At 40.6% G+C, this 23,641-nt stretch overlaps 1 protein-coding gene across 1 annotated transcript in view; it reads left to right on the forward strand.

Annotated features, from left to right (window-relative positions):
- LOC129088776 (sickle tail protein-like) overlaps positions 1–23,641 on the forward strand; it is an 87,073-nt gene that overhangs the window by 12,302 nt on the left and 51,130 nt on the right. The window contains exon 2 of the mRNA XM_054596007.1: positions 15,179–15,507. Coding sequence (XP_054451982.1) covers positions 15,179–15,507 — 329 coding nt within the window. The remainder of the gene's footprint in view (positions 1–15,178; positions 15,508–23,641) is intronic.

Here is a 23,641-nt window from a genome sequence, read left to right on the forward strand (position 1 = left end):
GCCACGTTCTTCTCCCAAATAGTCACACACTGACCCTTGGTCAGACCCTTTGGCGTCCCTTTCTAATGTGCTCCACTATGGTCTCAGTAAACACATGGTTAACATTGGGTATTCAAGCAACAACACTTAGGTAAGGCAACAACACCACTTTGTTAGGTTTAAGAAAAACATCATGTTTAGGCCTAACATAACTCAAGGCAATTGTAAAAATAACACAAAGGCCATTTTCCTTGTTAAAAGTGGTTTGACCCATCAACCTCACCTCCCTCCCTCCCACTCTGTGTGTGTTTTTTCCAGTCTTTATACTACATGATCAAAGTTGGTTTACATTGTTGTCAACTGAAAGTCTGGTCTCATACAGATGCTCAGAGCTACCTTGTGCATCGGTATCCAATGCCAAGGGGCTGACAAAGTGTCAGTATTTGATGCCCTTGGTATGAGAGCCGGCTGGTATTTTCCCAAAGACATCCTAAATTTGATTGTATTTGGACTTTAAGGGTTTACTGTATTAAAGTCCTTTCTGATTGCATGGGAAATTGTAGATTTGTCTTGTTTGATATCTGTTATGATATATATAAACACACACGATGATCAGATCATGTGCTAAGATTGTGGTATATCTGAGCACCCTATATGGGATAGGTAGTAATTACATATTTGGTGTGTTGATTATATTCTGTCTTATAATGAAGTATTTTGGCAGGCTATTTACTTCTTACTGATTGCTTCCTGTTGGTCTACCTGAAGTATTATGTAAACTGTTGAGGGCTTTCTTTACCTGTATTTATCCAGACTTGAGGCTTGACTGAAAGCAGTGCTGTCTTTTTCTAAAAGGACTTGTTCACACTCAGCCCAAGTCTGATGTGATGCCCACTGAGCAACTCCACTGGAACATTTAGGGTTTAAGCTCCGTGCTGCTCTTTCACTTTCCCTTTCCAGTCACACTCCAACCTTTCAGACACTGAATTTTCTCTCCAGTTCAGAAAATATTGAAATTATAAATGACTCTATCTTTCTACTCATTACCATGCCACAGCTGGATCCACTTTCTGTTGCTGCTTCTCTTAGTTTGTGATATGTTCTGACAGGAGCAGTGTGATTTAATCTCAGACGTCTAATCAACGTTCTTTTGCAATTATTTTGCCTCAGAGTCAAAATCTAGAAGGTGCGCCTCACTGAGCTCTGAGAGCCGTTGGAAACAGCTGGACTGCAAACATCTCCAAAGTATAATTTTGATCATTCAGGCTAGCCTTCATGTGAAGCTACATGTCTCTTCAAATAAGACTCATGACTGTGGGCATTGGTAATGCCCAGTGTGGTTCTTTATTTCTTTCTTTATTGGAAGTGAAAATCATGTACCTGACTTATTAGCAAATACAGAGAAAGGAGATTTGATCAGATTTAAAGGTACAGTCAGATAATAAAATTAGGTAGGTGCACCCAGGTTCATGAACAACTACTATTAGGATAAACTGGGGCCATAAAACATCCAGTTGCTGCAAAGGAGCACTGTTAATCTACAATAATATTGTAAGTGGGAGAGAGACTGCCCAGGTGACTGTGCATACTGGAGTGCTCAAGACTAGGTCCCTTTAGTGGCCTGGGGAGTGTGGACAGATTTTCATCACACTGTGAAGAGCTCCATCAGGAGGTTCATGCTACCCAAAAGGGTCCCCAAACATGCTTATTTATACCCAGTGTTCACTTAGATTTGTCACTGTTCATACTTTAGTTGAATACCCTGGAGGGGTTTGGAGTAGCCTGGAGAGGAGAGCCCAGATTGGGCAGCGAGCCTGTTGCACCCGCCTCTTGAGACAGAGTCCCATACAACAGCGCCCAGCAGCAACATCAGGCTACCAAAATGACTGGCAACTGCTCCTGCCTCCCTCTTTCCGATAGAGGAGGGATGAGATGGAGTGACGGAAAGGCGGAAGAAGCTTTTTTTGGTCTGAGCACGTGTGCAATGTGGTCCTCCGCCAGGGGTGGCAAACACATCCACCTCAGTTTCCTGAACCGAAGAATGTGGACAGCCTTCGGACACAACAGGTGCTCAGAGGCCCACAACCAAAGACTCTCCACCATCCTCTCAGTGAAAACACAGTTTAAACATTTAGGACATTATCACATGGAGGAGAGCATCATTAAGTGTAAAGCGACATCACTTTAACAATTCACAAGGGTGACATGGCCTACTTTCTCCTTTCAAGTTCATTTTTGTCCCATAGCACTCTCTTTCCTTCATGGCTCTGTCAGGCCATTATGAACTTATCACAAGGACACATTTTCATAAAAACAAGCCAACATGCCAGATATAATCCATACTCTTGTTGGACAGATGTTAAAGCTGAGCCAAAAGTTTTTCTAGGACACTGTGCTTTTCTGCTGGCAGGGAATCTTATCAATTCAGTGTAAAACCTCTGAACACAAAAGCTTGCATATCGTCAGATCTGGAGATCTGTCAGCCTCCTGTGTCTGTTGTGGCCATGTGATTTTGCTCTGTTGCTTCAAACTCAACGAACACTATGCATATAATTCTATACACAAATGTAGAAGCAAAGAAAATTGCTTTTAGTATTCATATATCTATAATTGCCTTTAAACAGAACGGTGGAATAGGGCCGCAACAAGGATTAGTCATCAGTGTGTCAAGAGGAGCCCACAATACACACTTTCTACACACGTATGACAACACCTGACCGAGCTGGCACAAACACACAACCCTAGTGAACTTAATTATCAATATAGTGCTAGTCAGAGTGTTTCCATGACCACAGTAGGAAACTAACGTCCGTGGAGAAACTGAGATACTGCTTAACTTACTGCAAAGAAGGAAGAATAAAATAAAACATATATAATGGGTTGTGTGTCTGAATGAAGAGGTAACAAAGTGTCATAAACATGCTAATGCATAAGGACATGTTCGACTCGAGCTTTATCAGATAAGTCAGCCATGGTTGTACTGCCTCTGTGTTTGAGTACTTGCTTGGACCAATCTTCTGCCCTTACCCTGTATGATGCACAGCTATAACCCCAAGCTACAGCCAGCAGGCTAATATTTTAGCATGCTAAAGTTTGAGTCAGATCAAATGTATTGTCCCACAACTGTTCAAAAAGATAACTAAGAAATGACCAGGGCAACTGTGGCTCAGCAGGTAGAGTCGTCTTCAGTCAGAGGATCAGCGATTCGATCATTTAACCCCAAATTGCTCCCGCAGGCTGCGGTGGCGCACCTTTGATGGTAGCTCCTGTCATCAGTGTATGAATGGGTGTAAATGAGTGAATGATGACATGTAGTGTTAAAGCACTTTGATTGGTCAGAAGGCAAATCCAGTTTACACAAAATTGACAATGTGTGCCTCTAAATTTAAGGCTGGTGATATGCTGTGTCTTTTATAAAGACCAACAGTGAAATTCATCTACTAACAAGTATTTTGTGTGTATTAAGGTCTTATATATATTCTTCCTCTGTTTCACGACAGTAAAAGTAGGAACCAATGGGATTGCCTTAGTTGGAAAGTATGGGGAGACGGACTGTAGTCTCTTCATTGGATTTTTATACGGCAGAAAAATGTAATTTAATCGTTTTAAAAATACTAATTTTAAAAAGCATTTGGGTATCAATTGAGCAAGTAAAACAACAGCTAGTTCATTGGCTAATCGGATGTAGCTTTGCTAACTAACTGGCTAACTAGCTGACTGACTGTCCACGTTGTGAGTTTAATATCTTCACAGGCCTTTCATGCACAGTGAAGAACTGAGAGAGAGTTACCTCCAGGCCTCCACTGAACTAGATCAATCAGATCTGCTTTGTCAACGAGAGAGAGTAAGTCAAAGACACAGAGAGAGAAAGAGAGACAGAGAGAAAGAGAAAGACAGAGAGAGAGAAAGACAGAGAGAGAGAAGAATTTGGATGATAGAGGATAATGATTGTAAAGAAATAGAAACGATAATCCTTCTTCACCTCTGCTTCATATCCTCTCCTCTTTGTGGTCCTTCACCATCTCTGTGTTTTTTTGATTATACAGTCAGAGTCTTTTACAACAGTTTCATGAGCATGTTCAGTTTATTTCTATGGAAACATTTAAATGTGGCATCCTTTCATGCAACAATAATAGTTGGGAAATAGTAATGTGCCACCAAGCACTATACAGGACATTGTATCATTGGGATCAGGAGTGAAGATTACAGAATGTGGACTAGACAGGACTGTTAATGATAAGGACCTGGTGGACACAGACATTAAACAGTAAATGATAAAAAGAGAAACTTTTCTGTCTCTTTGAAATCAATTTCCATTTCTGTTATTTAGAATTGTTTGCAGCAGTTTAAGTGAAGTTGAGGATATGTTAGTGTCAAGATAGAGACAAGATCTCACAGTCTGCCCTTTGCAGCAAAGTACTAAATGTGACAACATGAGAAGTCTATACCGTGTGTCAAACGGTGCGGGGAGAATCAAATGGACTGGAGGGATTGTTTTTCTTCATAAAGAACAGAGCATACAGACACACTGTCCTGACACGCTGAAAACTAACACTAGAGGGGAACCTAGTTCATTACTCCAAAGACCAGTATTTGACTAGTTGGGAGTGAGAATGTGCTGCTTTAATCAAGGTATGCAGTTGTCACTGACATATACTAAGCAATTTAACTAAAAGAGTTTCTGAAAAATACAGATTATAAAATCATCTGAACCGTTGCATATATTACTCATGCATGCTTTGTTAGAATTAATTTCATCAGCTCACTTGGCACTGAAGCACCACAGCAAAAATATATACAGTAACATGTTAGGGAGCAGAACAGGTGTAATGTACATCAAACTTTAAACCAATCAGACTTGGAGAATTAAACTCCTTCTTTTCTGTCGAAGAATCTTAGGGTAGCTTCCAAATCATTTATTCCAACATTTAGTGTTTATGCATTTCTGTTATAAAACAAAGCTGTGGGTTAAACGTAGAGCGAGTCATCCTTCAATCAGAGGATCGATCCCTGGCTCCTGCGGATGTGTCCTTGGGCAAGACATTAAATTTAACTTGGACTATGGATGAGGGATGTAGAGACTACGTACGTATAAATGGTAAATGGTAAATGGACTGTACTTGTATAGCGCTTTTCTAGTCTTCCGACCACTCAAAGCGCTTTTACATTACTAATCATTCACCCTTTCATACCCATTCATACACTGATGACAGGGGCTACCATGCAAGGTGCCACCTGCCCATCAGGGTCTCTCTAATCATTCACACCCATTCATACACCGATGGCACAGCCTTCGGGAGCAACTCAGGGTTAAGTGTCTTGCCCAAGGACACATCGACATGGACTGCCGGAGCCAGGGATCGAACCGCCGATCCTCTGATTGGAGGACGACCCTGCTCTCCACTGAGCCACAGCCGCCCCAGTATATGTCTCTGGCAGAGACCTGTCAATCACAAGGTAGGCCTGCCCTAAAGCATACCCTGCTTTATGGTCTATTTTACTCTGAATGAACCATACCTGTGGTACCATATCTAGGGGCTGGTCCAAGTCAAAGCCAGCCCTAACTATAAACCTGAGCCAGTCCTAACTATAAACCTGAGCCAGCCCTAACTATAAACCTGAGCCAGCCCTAACTATAAGCGCTATCAAAAAGGAAGGTCTTAAGCCTACTCTTAAAAGTGATGAGTGTGTCTATCTCCCCGACCGAAACTGGAACCTGGTTCCACAGAAGAGGAGCTTGATAACTGAAGGCTCTGGCTCCCATCCTACTTTTATACACTCTAGGAACCTCAAGTAACCCTGCATTGATGGAGCGCAGCTCTCTACTTGGGTAATATGGAACTATAAGCTCTTTATGCTATGATGGTGCCTGTAATAGTACAATTTAATTTAATTGAAATAACTTTAATGTAATTGATACATACACGGCCATTTTATTACCACTAAATACTCAACATAAAATGTTCCTCTTGTTTTAATTCAGCATATCTTTACTGCGGCGATGATGTTTGCAATGTATTAATCATGTTTACCCAGCATAGAAAAGAGAAGGCTGTTTTAAATTAAAATATTAACAGCCAGTGTGGGTGAGGAGCAGAAGTAGAGCCTGGAACTAAAGACAGAGCTACAGCAGCCTACGCTTGAGAACAGATCCACGTATTCTCTGTGTCTGAGCAAGACACTGAACCTACAGCCATGTCACAGCGAGCTGTCAGCAGTCTGCCTTGTTTGTGTGTAATAAAGCCATCCCTTTACCTAGACCTCCCTGTGGTGTCAGCAGGAGTTGATGGGAGATTATGGGATGTGAGGGGGAAGCTTCGGTTTAATCCACTCCACTTCAGTGAAGAAATTGAGATGTTCTTGTAGGTTAGAGGCACGCTAAAGAGGGATTTCACGCCTTCAGACATGACATGAGGAAGAGAGGTCATATTTTCAGGATTATCAGGGAGGACTGGCAACACTCCTCCATCCCCCCTCAACAGCTCCGCCACGATGTTACCGACTCATTCTACTCTGTACACTTTTCTATTTCGTCTGTATTTTTCTATATAATTATTTCTCTGTCAATTGTTTCCTCTGGTGATTTGTGTAATACATTATTTTTGTTTAACTAAAGGTTTGATTTGTATTGGATTCAACATTGCTGTATTATCTTGATGTTTAATCTACGTTTGCCCTTCCTAAAGAGGCATGCTGTGTCCCTATTTGCTATGGAATTATCAGACAGTGCTATCCTGATCCAGTCTGAGAGAAGATTGACTCCTAATCATTTAGATCACAACCACCTGACTGAATCTGTTCGTGAATATTTATTGCTTGTTCTGCTTTGTGATATCTGTTGAATCCCAATGTTGCTCTATGAAGTTAAATTTCTAGGAGCTATCAGTTCACTGTACGTATCTGATGTCAGATATTTGTCTTCAGTTTGTTTTCTGATACAGAACCTCTAGAAGTTCTAAGATTTGCGTGTTGGACACAGCTCCAGGATCCACCATGAGTTTTATAGCTACACACTGTCAGGTAGGTGAATGTGAGGCAACAGCGAATGGACCCAATGCATACAATCCAAGCATGCAGGAACACTTCAGTGATTAATTGATTGAGTTAAATGGCCTGGGTTGAAGGTCCGAACATTCCACCATGTATCTTAGAGTCAACAGGTGTATGGAATGGAATGGGGCAGAAAAAAAGGTGATACAGATAAGGGTTCAGGTACAGGGTACAGGTTTATGGGTTTATGGTTCAGTTCAGGAACAGGTGGCTGGAAAGCAAAATTGACAATCTGGCAAAGATGGTAAATGGACTGTACTTGTATAGCGCTTTTCTAGTCTTCCGACCACTCAAAGCCCTTTTTACCTTACATATCATTCACCCATTCACACCCATTCATACACTGATGACAGGGGCTACATTGCAAGGTGCCACCATGAACATCAGGACTCTAAGTCTAACTAACATTCATACAACATCCACACACCGATGGACAGCCCAAGGACACATCGACATGGACTGCCAGAGTCGGGGACCGAACCGCCGACCCTGCTCTCCACTGAGCCACAGTCGCCCCAAGAGCAGGTATAAATACTGTGGGGGTTGAGGAACAGGTGAACAGGTGGGTGAGGAGATGGAATGGCAAAACTGGAGAGTTATAAAGTGCATTGGCAGGGGGGGAAGTGGGAATGTGACTGAAGAGATGAACAGAGAGGCAGAGGTGCTGAAAATAATCATCTGTGAAGAAGGATGGATAATATGTCAGCTGCTGTTTGCTGGAGGGGTTTTGTTGCTCTACCTCCTGCTTTGAAATACCCAAAAGAGTCAGATTCAGATTCATGTGATTTTTGCAGTGTGTCTGCTGGATAATCTCTCTCATGTCAATGCTGCAAGTGTAGGATAAAATATAGTATAAAAAACTAACATAGAGCATCAGCAAATTGGAGTTATCCAAATGGTTGTTATGTTGTACTGAATACTTGTATATTTGCTTTAGATTTATTTGAATGTCACAACTAAGATATTTCTACAACTATTGGATGGATTGACAGGCGAATATGTGAAGAAATTTGTGTTTCATGGAGGACGCATCCTACCGATGATCTCAATATTTTTCCTCTGGCACCACCATGAGCTTGACCATTTTTGTCCTGGGTCAAATGCCTATGGTTCAGACATTCATGTTGCCTTCAGGATGAACTGAAGAAACTTTGCATATCATCTGATTTTTAATCTGGGTTATCACCAGGTCAACATTTTAATTTGTCCAATACTTTGGTTTATGACCAAATACCAGCACGATTTATAATTCCCATCACCCTTAAGCTGTACTTTCTGTTTAGTGCTTATTATTAAATATCAGCATTCTAATATGCTAACTTAGATTGGGAACATTGTTAACGTTATACCTAAACACAAGCATGTTTGTTTTGTTGTTATGTAGATGTAGCCCATTGTAACCACCTTCCTAACTTAGAGGGGAAACAAGGTCTGGAAAAAGTGCGACCAGCCCTTCATGCTTCCTCAGGAACACACACACACACACACACACACACACACACACACACACACACACACACACACACACACACACACACACACACACACACACACTCACAGAATGTGAGCTCTATCATTGCAGCCTGTGTTGCATCAGAGTGTGAACAGACAGAACTGGATTCACTGAATGTGCTGGAGCTGGAGAAAAAATACTGTAGGTAACCTTTAAGTTTTATATAAGATTTGTGTAAAACAGAATATCTTTAACCAACTTTCTCCTTTAGTTTGAATATCACACGAGTCATGTGATGTCACAAACTGGAAATTGAGGGAACAATAATTTTAGTCTGCCAAACTGACTGTTGAAGAGCACTGAACTTTTTAGAGATGATGACCTTTGTAATAAGATTTATTTTGTAAAAAGAGTAAATGATATTCTATAATATAGAATATTTGCTACAGTTTGCTTATGGCACAACTGTTAAATCCAGTATATCATGATAACAAGGCAACCTTTTTCTGAATGTAAAAGCATTTAAGTCCTACCATGTTGGATCTGGATGTGTTGGAATCAAAAAAGATCCTACAGGCTGCATGCTATGCTTTGCTCCTTTTTCAGTAAGATGTCAATTTATGATGGTGTTGATAGTCAGGCTTGATGAAGTGCCTATAAAAAACTACAGCTAATCATCTAAAATATGCACTTGAAGAACTAACATGTTTCTAGGGGCATCTTTCCAAATGAGGCTGAATGTTTATTGTAGACCTTTCGAATAGCACTTGGCAAAGTAATCTTAAATAATTGTTAGAATCATAGATCAAATTTGTTTTAAAAACATTAAAAATAAATATTGAAAGCACTGGAAAAAGAAAATAAGTGGAACTTGAATTAAGATTATGTATCAAATTCAGACTCTTTTGTGTCGTTGGTATTATTTCCTGTTGATAAAAGATTAAACAGGTCAAATTACCAGTGTTGATAACTAAAGGTAATTTGAGCGTCATGTCTAAGATGTCTGATTGTTATGAGGAAAGTGTTAGCAAACAGTTGACTCTTTATATGAATATTTCATTTGGAGTTTGTGTTTAGCTGATGAATACAAGAGAACACCAGTTGTGAGTCATGCCTGCATTAAGGAAAGAGAAATGGTACTAAACCATTCCTTAAATGTGTGTGACTTATATACTAACTAAATTCAGCGCAGCTTAAGCTTCATTAAGAACAGAATCTGGTGAGAAAGAGTCATGTTCATGGAAAGGTTTTTCGGCCTCAGTTACTGTGACGGGGTTGGACTAAATACACTGCATGGATTATGTTTATCCTCTGCCAGTTTATGTTGTGGGCTGCTGAGAGGAGGCTGCGGGCATGTCTAACACAGAGGACAGTCCCAGCAACTTAAACATGAAGCTATGTGTCATTGTTAACTTGAGCAGGAAATATTGTTCGTGGATGATGCTTACCAAATATTGATGCTGGGCCCAAAATTAGCTTGCAGACAGGGTGTAAGGTTCTTCCTGCATAAGTCCCTGCTAGGATCCAAGACGTCTAGCTCTACAAACCAGAATCAGCAGTTGGCCTAGTCAAAATTTGTGATTTATCTTGAAAAGGGATTCATAAGATGGGGAACCTCAGAGGCAGTTTCAGGAAGGCAAATTCATGGTTGCTGCATCCTTGTGGCCAAGCTAGTTTGTGTGACTAAGACATTGCCTTTTCTCATTGTTTTATCATCATCTCTTCTTTTACACACACACACACACACACACACACACACACACACACACACACACACACACACACACACACACACACACACACACACACACACACACACACACACACACACTCTCTGTTTCACCAGTGCTTGTTCTGGTACAGGAGAGTGGATATCCTCCAAGATATAGCCTTACACTCCCCTCTGATACTGAAATAAAACAAATGAACCACTTCGCATTTAAGCATGCATCATGTTTCTCTGTGCATTTTACATTGTCCAAGAATTTATAACATCCCTTCAGTCTAAGTGAATCTATGACATGACCACAGCAACAGACTCTCCTAAAGATGCTCCTGGAGGTGTGGGTAGCATTCATTGAAAGGGAGTTAATATATACCAGTGGTAGAATCCTTCTCTGACATCCAAAGTTTGTACATGGCTGTTGATACTGATCTAATAACACATGGAATAGTTCCAGAGCAGATGGATCCATGTACAGCTTTGTTGGGAATGGCTACTGGATGTTCTGAGACATGTATTTTGTTACAGGAACGTAAAATTGTCACTTAGCCAATGTTCTCTTTGGGAACAAGAGCATTTTATGTTGATTCAAACTCATCAAACTGTTTACTGTGTTTTGATCAACTCATGCCATGTCACTTTACAGAAGGGAGGAAGATGAGAAGATGTCTATATGATCACTATGTTACATGTTTTGTTGGGTTCCTAATGGGAAAACCACATTCTTTACCATATTTTTAATACAATTTAAATACATGAATATACAAAGACGCCAGGCAGTTACACTTTGTATTGGTGTTTGGTCACTAGCACACACAATAAACAAAACCTTCCAGCTATGTTAAAAAGCCATTTTCCAGTGAGTGACCATGTCCTCATTACAAACAGCAAAGCCCCAGGACAACTCCAAATGTCAGGATGATATATGCGTGTGTGAGAGGGGAGCCCATATACTGTATAACTGTGCGCTACAAGAAATTTGTAAAAAAAAAAAGGGTTTTAGTCTAAGTGATAAATCAGGGACAACAATATTCGTAATTGTTCCAGTATTGATGACACTTTCAGCGTCAGTGTGAGTTGCACTCACTTAATAACTGCTTGTTGGTGCCACTGACAGGTTCATTTTGCATGATCCAGTCGCTCAATAACAATGACACTTGTAATAACAAACCGAGCCTGTCAGTAGCAAAAAAAACACTTTTAGTGAAAGCACATTGACGGAGAGGAATTAGCCAGAGTGATTACATTCCGGCCGTTTTGAGGCAGCAGACATCTTGACTTTTAGGTCCTAGTATAAGTCAGGCTTCAGAACACTGGATCCTACATGCATCATAATTCAACTGGATAGCATAACACATACTTGATATAAATGTACTCTCTATCCCCAGCTGTTTTCCCAGGCTGAGTTGTTATTTATATAAATGTCATGTAACTGAATCTGTGATTGCAAAAAATAGCTTATGTTGCTTTATGTGCAGCTAATCATTTCAAATCATCATCAAAGCATCATTTCCAAAAACAAAGTTTGAACTCACAATCAATCCGGTTTACCCAAGCATGAACGCCTGAAGGGAGATCAAATAGTACAATCATCTTTCCTTCTCACCTACTGATGAGATTGTGAACTCTAACAATCCTTCAATTAGAAGTACAAAAAAATGTAACTGAAATGTTTATCTATATTTTTCCTGGTATATTTTTCACATAGGTGTTATTGTGTAACCTCTTGAAGACATTTGTTCCATAGTTGCACCCAGCTCCATTCAGCTGCTGCTGAAAGGAGATTAGGAAGCTCATCAACTAATCCAAAGTAACAATAATAAGAGTGTAAACCAAAATAAAACCACCATTTAGCTAGAGGACAATTATTTTCCTTTGTTACCTCCAAATAACATCAGCTGGCATCTAATCTGTGGTTGAATTCAGAACTAAAGTCAGAGTCAGTGTTGTTTGGAAGGATGGTCACTTGTGTAGAGTTTCTGCACCACCGATGTGTCACCTCTGCTTTGAATTCATCTTTTACAGTGAATGTGTGCGTGTTAGAGCCTGCAGTTGTGACCATGTAAAATGCCACATAGCTCTGTAAACAGCATCAGTCACAGCACTGACCTGTAGTTAGGGCTGGATCACTGGCATTTAGAATGAACTCATTAGTTTTTCCATTTTAGGCTTTACAGTGCCATCAGCAATTTCTGTTGGATTGTGAGACAGTGGTATGAAGGTTCTGTGTGTGTGTGTGTGTGTGTGTGTGTGTGTGTGTGTGTGTGTGTGTGTGTGTGTGTGTGTGTGTGTGTGTGTGTGTGTGTGTGTGTGTGTGTGTGTAGTGTGTGTTAAAGTGGACTACAGAGCCTATCATTTTTTTTTTTAAACACAGAGAATTATTACCAACTGCAGTTCCTCTCACATATGGAGCTTTAGAACCTATTTTGGCAAATAATACACTGTGGAACGGAAACATTTGTTAGTGTCAGTAATAGCAGGTGCTGTAAAATATCAGTCTATGTCCTGTATCATTTCCTTACCCTGGGTGTGATCAAATATCAACATCTCATGAGAACAGTATTATTCAGGCTTCAGATGCTTAGCCTACATATAGTATAGTATATTTCAGTGACAATCCCTCTCCAGCTGGGTGTGTTATCTGAAGTTGAATGAATGCTGTGCTGTATCTTATTTTTAGATTGCCTGAATCTGTTATTCTCATGAGCTGCAGGGCTGCATATTGTTCCTTCATTATTACAGCACTTATCCACACACTGATGCATATTAACAACATTGACACCACACAGCAACTAATCCATACAAAAAAACAGGGTAAAATCAGTATATTTTTGGGAGTCAAAATTTGGATTCAAAGTGAGAGATTTTGAGGGACATTGAAGTCCCGAACAGAATTGATGAAAAGGGACAGCCCTGGGGAAGGCCAACACCCAATAGAAATGGGTTTGACTCTGTGCCTAGCATACAGACCCAACTCTCACTTTGGTTAAACAAGAACCGTAAGGCTCCTGAAATTGAATCCAGTACCCCAATTTCCTGCAGTACCCCCTACAGGACCCCCGGGGACATGGTTGTAAGCCTTCTACATGTCCACAAAACATATGTAGACTGGGCAAAACAGCCCTGCAAGCGTAAAGAGCTGGTGCACAGTTCTAAGGCAAGGGATATAATCCACATTACCCCCTGGATCTGAGGTTCAACAATTTGTCGGAAATACCTTGCCAGCACCGTAGAATAAATGGCCAAGACAGCACAACAATGTACAGAGCTTTCAGTTTCTCAGGGCACATCTTATCCAACCCCGGAGTCTCCCTGTCGAGGAGCCTTTTTATTACTTTAGGGACCTCTACTAGGGGAAGGGTGGTATATGTCTTGCCCCCAAGTTTTCAAACTCTGCCTCTTCCACAGAGGATGTGTTGGTCGGGTTCAGGAGTTCAGGAGGCTTTGAACATGGCCCACACAGATTTCATGTCCGCAGCCTTTTTTGGGATGAAAAAGAAATCTTACCGAGGTGGGAGCTGAAGACCTCTTGGACAGGGGCCCCAGTCACACGTACCCAGATTAACCTCACTACTAGGTCTGTCTTTCAGCCTCTCCTATCATCTGATTCAACCCAACACCAGGTTGTGATCATCTGACAGCTCTGCTCCAAGACATGCAGCCACAAATCTGATGATACAACCACAAAGTGGATCAATGTTCTTTGGCCTAGGGTGTTCTTGTACCAAGTACACTCATAAACCGCCCTATGCTCGCTTTGGTTCCCTATGCTCACTTTGGTTCAGATCAGGCAGGATGTTCCCCTCAATAACCCCCCTCCAGGTTTCTCCAGCCAGCGCAGCTGGGGCCAGCTGAGGTGTCTAAGTCATTTGATATGGATGCTTCTTGGATGCATCCCTTTGGAAGTTTTCCAGGCACGTCCAACTGGTAAGAGGCCCTGGTATAGACCCAGAACACGCTGGAGGGATAACATATCTCATCTTGCCTGGTAACGCCTTGAGGTCCCCCAGGAACAGCCTGAAAACATTGCTGGAGTGAAGGACATCTAGAATAGCCTGCTAAGCTCGCTGCCCTAGCGACTTGGAAAGATGTGGCTCTGGGGATAGAGCTCATTGTCTACTAAGCCCGAGATTGCCCGGCTCCTCTAGTCAGTATGTTGATGTGTCCTTGGGCAAAATACTGAACCCCAAATTGCTCCGAAGGCTGTGCGATTGATGTCTGAGTGTGTGTGAATGAGCCTTTAGATTAAATCCGGATGGGCGGGTTGGCACCTTGTATGTCGGCCTCTACCATCAATATATGAAGGTGTGTGTGAATGGTTGAATGTTGACATGTAGTGTAAAGTGCTTTGAGTGGTCAGAAGACTAGAAAGGCGCTAGATAAATGCATGTCCAATTACTATTTACCATAATGGATGAAGTCCCAAATGTAAAGTCCATATCATTTGTTTAAATATACAGTAAGTGGCACATAGCTGGGTGTTTGGTTTGTTGCGATTGCTTCCAATGTAAGCATGGAGGACTTCCACTTTTAACGAAAACTTGTACTTTTTAGAGGAAAGTTTCCACAATTGTCATCTTATCACTCACACATCGGTTTACGTCCACTTTTAGAAAACTTAGATTTCATCTTATCACTCACACATCGGTTTAGTTAACATAACATACAGTTTGAATTACAGTGAAAGTGAGTGAGCTTGAAAGACATTCCAAAATGTATATATACCTTCAATTTTTCAACATATTGAGTTTTGTCATGTGAGAGTGATAAAGGATGACACACTTTAACAGTTGCCATCTGTGTGTACATTTTGATATTTGGCCATAAATTTCATCCTGTCATGTTTTTTCTGTCCCCTCTCTCTCTGTCTTTTTTTGTCCTCTCCTACATTTTCTTCTCTTTCATCAATTCCTTCTTCTCTGTACTCTCTTGTATCCTATCACCCTTTCTCTCTCCATCCCACTCAGATCCAGGAAACTTCCCGTCTGGAGTTTCTTCTTCATTTTCTTCTACTGCTGTAGATAGCAGCACTGAGCGTCTGCTGCAGAAGAAACCGCACACCAACAGCAGCCTGCTCTGTAATCCAGACTTTGCCTGTGGTTCAGCTCCACGCTCTCCCAGCACCTTACCTCGGAGCTACATCACTGCTGCTTGTGCCAGCAGCAGGGACAGCCAGCGGGATACCCTAATGATGCAGCACTCTGTGGAGAGGAAGAAGGAGGTGTTCCTGGACCACCTGAGGCAGAAGTATCCTCACCATGCAGCCATTATCTTGGGACACCAGGACTGCATCAGGGAACAGGTGAGATTTAAAGCTGTGCTACTATGCAATAGCTACCAGTGTTGAACAAAAACAATGTGCTCTGTTGTCTTTCTCTTCCCAAATTAAGGTTTAACATCAGAATCTTCCCTGGGTAAATAAAGCTTATTTTAAAAGAAGCCATTATTCCATTATTTTATTTTTCAGTCATGGAGAAAAATGAATACTGTCTCCCAACTGTTCCAATAAAAGATGTTCAATGGGTGCATCGGCTGAAGAGGTTTTCTGACTTCCTAAGGGCTTACAGGTCTTTAGGCCCGTAGAGCATAACCAGGCCTTCACTGACTGACTACTCTCTGCTGCTAGACACACACATTACTGGTACAAAAATAATCTGTCTCTATAAGACTGTTTCCCCACTACACCGTATTAGAAAAAGCTCCTCTGCACTTCCTCAGAAAAACTTATGACAGTGCTTTCCATTTAGTATTGGCAGGTCTATGCTGGACAACACAGAAATCAGTATGAAGCCCCCTGGGGTTATGGTCAAAAAAATATTCCAATCCCTCCGAATCGATCGCTAAATTGAGCGCATGGATGAATTAACTTATTGCATGGATTGATACATTGTAAGGTAAAAAAATATTTAGAGGAGCTCTCCGCTAACTTGTGTTCATAGGAACAGTTCCACTTGTGATGTGGACCTCTAACCGTCAGAATTAAAGGGGTGAGGGTTATATAGTGTTAAGGTTATGTCATTGTCACTATACTTTTATTCATGAATGTAGCAGTTTTGGTCCAACAAGTTGCTTATTTTGTTCCTAAAAATAATATATCGAGCTTACAAGCTTCCCTCAAATTAATTCAACATAATTTTAATTAAATTCGATATTTTCACTATGATCCAAATTAGAAACAAATTAGTATTTGTCGAGAATATATGAATACATAAATAAAACAACAATCATTCATAGGATGCAAGCATATAGAAGAAGCTCACAGTTGTAGGTAAATGCCTCGGGCTTCAGTCAATTTATTTCATAATTGGCTGCATTACAGAGACATGAAAATAGCAAGTGACACGAGGAAAGGGCCTTCTAGGAAGAGGGGATGATAATATAAGTGCTGTCTGCTCTGGAGGAGGATACCAGGGACCAGATGTATAAACCATGTATAAGCACAAAAGTCATGCATGCACCGTTTCAAACGGGAGTGAAAAATAAATGTATTACATGGGGCACAATAAAGCGAAATGTGAATTGTTTGATGTAATTAGGCCCCATTGTGACATGTTATATTTAGTGGGTTTAGATGCCCTGGTTAGTAAAGGAATATTTTCCCTGGAGTTTAGACACTGGTGGTGGTGGCGAAAAAAGTTGGCCAAAGATCTGAAGGATGGGATTTGGACTGGGCACTGATGTGATGGTGACTGGAGATGAAGAGGCATTGGAGCGTTGTATTGGTTCATCTGAAAAGTTAAAAACAGTTTTCAAGTTTGACAGCAATTGTGATGGAAATCTTCCCTGGAGACAGAAGAAGTTTTGGCAGACCCAGACGTCTTAAGCAGTAACATTTATTGTGTCTCGATCGAAGAGAATAGGCAAACACCACGTGTGAATCACAACGTACTGCTAACCTATACTGAAGATGGTGTCCTTGAGCACAGTATTTAACCTTCCCCAGACCAGCTAAGTTCAGCTATATCCAAATAGGGTTAGTTCTACATCAGCCTGGCATGTGTGATGATTCTATTGGATATAAGATCTAATCAAGGAAATACATCTACATTTGCTGTGCTAGCAACAACATAGCCTCTGTACCATCTCTCTCATCCAGTGTCTCCAACCAGACGCCAGCCTGTTGAGTCTAAACCGAATACAGAAGATTTCTAGCTGACCTTGGCCTACCAGCTGCCATAGCCAGCTCGGCCTTATCAGTCACATAGAGTGAGACAGGCGAAGAGAGACAGACAGTTGACCTGATCTGTGAAGACCTGTCTTAAGTTACCTTTAATGTGGGAATGAGGGAAGTTTAACAGACAATAAGGAAAATTCCTTCACAGCAATGATATGATTAGCTTAGGGAGATAGTGGCAAAATCTGGTTGGTTTAGCTTGGAATGAACGCTTATAGTCAGCTGAGAGTAGAAGAGAAGAATAGTAAGAGAATGAGAGCCTAAAGCGAGTCCCCCTGACTAAACTTCCCTCACATAATCTGGTATTTATAAAGGAAGAATGTGCAGTGAGAATGTGAGCACCTCACCAGCCTTCAGACCAGCCTACGGGGGCTTTCAGCTGTGGGTGAAATTACATATTAGGTGACAGATGTACTCTTATAGAAAAAGCTTGTTGGCTTAGATACTTTGCCAATTTCAATGATTCCAATTTTGTGTTATTATTTTGCAATACAACCTTCTGTATAATGTCAATGAAATGTGCATTTATAAACTTATTTTAAAATTATTTTTTATTGCAGTCCTTAATATTTTAGCCCTTATTTCCCTTTCCCTGACTTGTGGAGCATTTTGTTAAGTCTGTATGCTCTGTATGCGCTGTTTATTAATAATGAGATATCACTGTGATGATGGTTTAAAGCTAAATGTATATATACAATTAATATACAGGGGTGAACATAACTTTTCACATTAGGTACTCAGGTGACTACCAGGAGAAGGTGTTTGGTAGAATGGTCACTTCTTTGTATGCCAAAACGGTCAAGGTCCGGAGACCAAGTTGGAGGATCAAAAACTAAAAATTATCACATGACTTGAAGGAGTCATATCTGATTTCAAACTCTTCAATTTAAGTGCTTTAACTAAAAAAATTTTTTGGGAGCATTCAGAATCATTACAAACAGCATGTATCTTGTCATGGCCCTCACCGTCACGAAAAAGTGTGAAGTGTCCACAGTTTGATTAATTAAAACTGCTGGGAATTAGTAAACTTTTAAAATACATTTGAGTGACTATTGTGAGAGAAAAATCCTTGTCCTATGATTTTAGAGACCCACCAAAGTTTAGCTATTGAGACTTTCAGGGGGTCTCAAGTGTCAATCGATGGGTCTGATCTCTCAATAAAGAGCCCCCAAAATTTGACGGGATACAATTTAGCTCATAATCCACATTGAGTTGTCCAATGCTCTGCATTATCCATGTTCCCCTACACATGAATGATATGCACTTCCGCCATTCACTCCGAAACTGTCCCAAGAAATCGGGCAGATCTTAAATGACTGACATATTTGCATGTCCATTTATTTATTTATTATTATTATTATTTTATTTTATTATTCATTCTATTGCACTTTCCCTTTTGATGTAAAGCACTTTGTATTGCCTTGTTGTTGGAATCTGCTATATAAATAAACTTGCCTTGCCTTACTTACTTAAACTAACCAGTAGAAAACACTTCTAAATGTAAGACAGTAACTGGTTTTATACCAGTTTTTATACCAGTTATTTGCTTGTGATATGTCTTGAAAAGACTGAACTTCTTGTGTTGTCACTGAGCACACAGGCCTTCTTAGGCTGAAAAACTAGCGTTGTCTTGACTTATTGTCTTATATTGATGACTTTCATATCCTGTAGTGGCGGTGCTAGACCATTTCAAATGTGGGGGCCAGGCTGGGGCCACAGGCAATTTTAGGAGCATCAAAAATATCAAGTACAACTTTGACATAGCTCAGGAAGTAGAGCGGTTGTCCACCAATCAGTAGTCTTCTAATCAGAAACTGCAAACTACATGTCAAAGTGCCCTTGGGAAAGATAATGAGCCCCAAATTGCTGTAAGTGTGCCTGCAGATGTGTATCGCTCCTGATGAGGAGGTGGCACCTTTTATGGCAGACTCTGCCACCAGTGTCTGAATGTCTGAGTGAAAGGGTGAATCCTGGCTTGTTTTGTAAAGTGATTTGAGTGGTGGATTTGGCTGGAAAGGCACTATAAAAAAATCAGGCCAAATACCACCTCTATAGGCTTGGTTCTTCAAAAGACTAACTATACATATATAACAATAAACACAATAATACTCATTCAGTGCCAGCGGACATCTCATCATTGCTATGCTAAGAATGATTACAACTTCCCCTGTTTGGGGATAAATGTGTGAGGAAAAATGTACAAAATGATTTGCCACAGTTAGGGGGGGGGCAAGCTTAATATTACCAGGGCACTCTACACCTAACCCCCTAGAATCAAGCCTGATATTCTGAATACTGATCAAGAGCGGCTACATTTCCTATTTGTTGCTGGGGTGCTGAATAAATGTTGCCGTGGTATATTGTGAAGTGAGTGAAGGGCCTCCAAAATATCGGTAGTCTCTGGTCTCTTATGTCTCAGTAATGCTCCTCCGGGATGGGTTAAATGCAGAGAAATAATTTCCCCATTGTGGGACTAATAAAGGCTTAATTATTATTATTATTATTATTATTATTATTATGCATTAATGCTGTGAGCTGATGTCAGTACTCCGAATGGCTGCTGGCTATTCGACTATTGCATACCATGCCGAGAGACACAACTACAAGCTAGAGTACCTTTAACTGCTGCCATGTAACAGTGCTAGGACAGTATATGTGTGTGTGTGTGTGTGTGTGTGTGTGTGTGTGTGTGTGTGTGTGTGTGTGTGTGTGTGTGTGTGTGTGTGTGTGGTGAGGTGCTGCTGTCCCCTGCAGTGAGGGCTGTCCTGACTCCCCACATTAAGACTCGTGTCCCGCCATAAATCTGTCTACTGGGACTGTTCTGCTAGTCAGACTGGTAAAGCCAGCATTATGTACTGAGGTGGAGTTGTGTTGTAACAGAGAGAGAGAGAGAGAGAGAGGCAGGCAAAGAGAGGTGGGGTTTAGTGCACCTGACTCTGACACAGAGAGCTAGCCCGCAGATAGAAACAAAAACACTCCGACACAGTAGAAGAAATCCACGTTTAACTCGCCGTCAAGCGCTGGGACTTGTTTATCCCCCCAAAAACCAGTTGTCGATCGTTAGCTGGAAACTAAGTTGGCACTTTGAAAGCGACATCCACACTGCCAGCCTCCGCCTCTGCCTCCAGGTAAGTCGATGAGTTTATTTAAATATCACTTTTAACGCGCAACATTCTCACTTAGTGAAAGTCTGAAAGAAACAGCCTGGAATAAAGCATAAGAGTTCATAAGAGTTCCTCCCTTCATTTAACACACTCACTCCTTCGTTCAGCTTCACTACAGTTGAAACCCTTAGCTTTGTGTTTGCCGAGCCGGACTAACGAGCTGCTGGATAAACACTGGTAATGCGGGCTGTCTGGCGTCTGTCTGCCACACACACACACACACACACACACACACACACACACACACACACACACACAAACTCGCCAAACTCCATCAACTTCTGTCAATCTTCTTTGACGGCGATGTGTGAAAATGATTCCACAACATCGGAGATGAAAGAAATAGCGATAATCCAAACGCTACGGTCCACTCCGTTCGGCGTTATTCCAGTTCACCAAATACGAGTTATTGTTGTGGAATTGCTTTCTATACGATTCCAAGCAGTCAATTTTCACCGGATTTAGCGCCATTGTTGAGTGGTGATTAACTGAAAGCCGATTAAAAAAAAATATGGAATAAAACATGTTTCCTTCAGGACGCCACATATCACAGTAGAGTGACCATGGTGAGGTTTGTGTGCACCTGTGGATACAAGTGCATGGCAAGACTGGCAAGGGCTTGCTATTAGATAGGCTCAATCGAAAGTAACTTGGATCTTAATTACATTGGAGATTTCTTAATGCATTACGATGAGTCATAATAATTACAGTGTGGCCAACTAATCACTAGCAGTCTGACTAGAAAGGACAGACTCCATAGATCTCCAGATATGGCTTGTTTTTTTTTTATCTTTATCATATACAGTACCAGTCAAAAGTTTGGACACACCTTCTCATTCAACTACTTTGAAGAATCTAAAATATAAAACATATTCTGGTTTGTTGAGCATTTGTTTGTTTACTACATAATTCCATATGTGTTCCTTCATAGTTTGGATGTCTTCAATATTAATCTACAATGTAGAAAAAAATAAAATAAAGACAAACCATTGAATGAGAAGGTGTGTCCAAACTTTTGACTGGTACTGTATAATTTGATGCTAAGTTGCATATGTGTGGCTGTTATGATATAATATGATTTAAATTGAATACAGAAACAATAATCAACAATCAGATGAAAACCTCCTAATTCATGTTCATTAAATTGATTCAAATAGTTTTATTGTGTTGCACTTTACAACAATTCAAATCAATTTAAAAGCTGCCATTTCATTGAGATCAAACTTTTTGTCCAAAATTAAAGAATACATGAAATACTTCACAAGTAAATGTACAATAGCAGGAAATGTAGTTATAGGAAAAAGAAAATTAGGCTACAAGCAGGTATGAAGTTTATATTGCCATTGATTTGAGAGGAAGACATGGCTTGGCTGATATATTCGATCAATGTTAGAGCTTTACAGTGAGCGAACATTTGACAGTGTATACAGAGGGGGGTCACAGTCATAAGCATTCTGAAGTCTACCTTAAACCTAACTCATGTCTCAGGTGTTGGATCACAGCCTGACAAACCTTGTGGGAGCTTAACATTTTGGGAAAACTTCTTCATTGCTTTCGTACTGAGGTTCCAAGGCTGAAATCTTAGATCACCAAAGATTACAGATAAGATAGCTAAATCAGAAGATTAAAATCATTTGTTAAATCTGATTCTATAAAAGATTTATACTTTCAAAAGACGTGTCAAAAGTAAGCATTAGTAGCTTCCTTAAGAACAACAGTCGTTGGTTTTGCCATGAGGTTTGTTGGAATGTTAAATAAGTTATTACAGACCTGAGGGCAGTTGACAAGCCGGATTACTTTGTCCCCACGCTGAATCTGAACACAAGGACTGATGATGGTTTTTAGTGCCGTCACTTGCCACCAGAGTCACAGACCAGCGGGAGAATAATGTGCCTTGTCACTACAGTTCAGCAGTATAATTATATGTAAAGACAACCATCCTGGATAATAAGTGGCCCTCATACCTACGTTGTGTCTATCAGGTGGGAACAAACTCTTGTTTGTGTGTCACAGACTCTTAGCCGGGTTTGTAGGGTTGCACAACCATAAGTGTATGTGAGCTCCATGTCTTTGGATTGGAGTGTCTCAGGTCGACCACAGTTGAGTCCCTTTGTGCAGCCAGCTAGTAGTTTGTTGCTTGTAATGTGCCGGAGGCAGACCGATTCATTTTAAACACAGAGTAGCTGTAGAGTGATGACCTGTCTTCTGTGTGACGTTTCATTACATCCAAGAAAATTGTGAGCACACTTCTGTAACCACAAGATTTAAAATGGTCCTTATGTGTGATTATTTGTGGGGAAACTCGGTTTTTCAGATCTGTCGATGAAATCATCTAATTGATCAACTGATTGAATACTCAAGTCATGAGTGTTAGTCGACTAAGAATTGATTTGGTCCAGGACAGCCCTAGACAACAGATATTGAAGTGCAATTTCCAATTTATTTTGTTGTTGCTCGTAAATAGTTATTTTGCTATATATAAATATAATATATATACAGCGGGTAAAATAAGTATTGAACTATTCCTGTATGCTGTATCATCAATAAATTCACTTTTGAGAATTTGAGCCGAGAAATCATCAACTGCCCCTTGTCAGAAAGAAATTCATAATGGGTAAAAGCAAAAAGGCTCTCAAGACCTTGGCAACTTATTGTTGCAAAACATACTGATGGCATTGGTTACAGAAGTAGATTTAGAAATTAGCAGTTTTACAGAAATTGATTGTGAATTTATAACTTCTTAAGTTTTCAGAGTTGAGAAGCCCCACAGCTGGCAACAAGCCAGTGTCTGCTGGCTGGCTAACAGTTCCTCTGCTGTAGACAAGAGGCTTTTATTTATATATTATTACCCTATTGATAGATGGTTTGTTTCAATTTCACAACTCACATATCCATTATAGAATTAGCAGAGAAACTGTGCTTATCTACCTTTTTGTAGTTGAAAAGCTACACTAGTGCAAGCCGGCCAGTCCGGCTACAGAGCAGCCGGCAGCGATTAGGGAAAGAGCAGCATGACCCTTTTTAACACTAGTTCCAATGTTATAATGTAACAAAAAAATATATTTGAGCTCATTTTGTGGAGCGATGTTTATATTTAC

This window comes from Anoplopoma fimbria, chromosome 3 (genome assembly GCF_027596085.1).
Source record: "Anoplopoma fimbria isolate UVic2021 breed Golden Eagle Sablefish chromosome 3, Afim_UVic_2022, whole genome shotgun sequence".
Taxonomy (NCBI): domain Eukaryota; kingdom Metazoa; phylum Chordata; class Actinopteri; order Perciformes; family Anoplopomatidae; genus Anoplopoma; species Anoplopoma fimbria.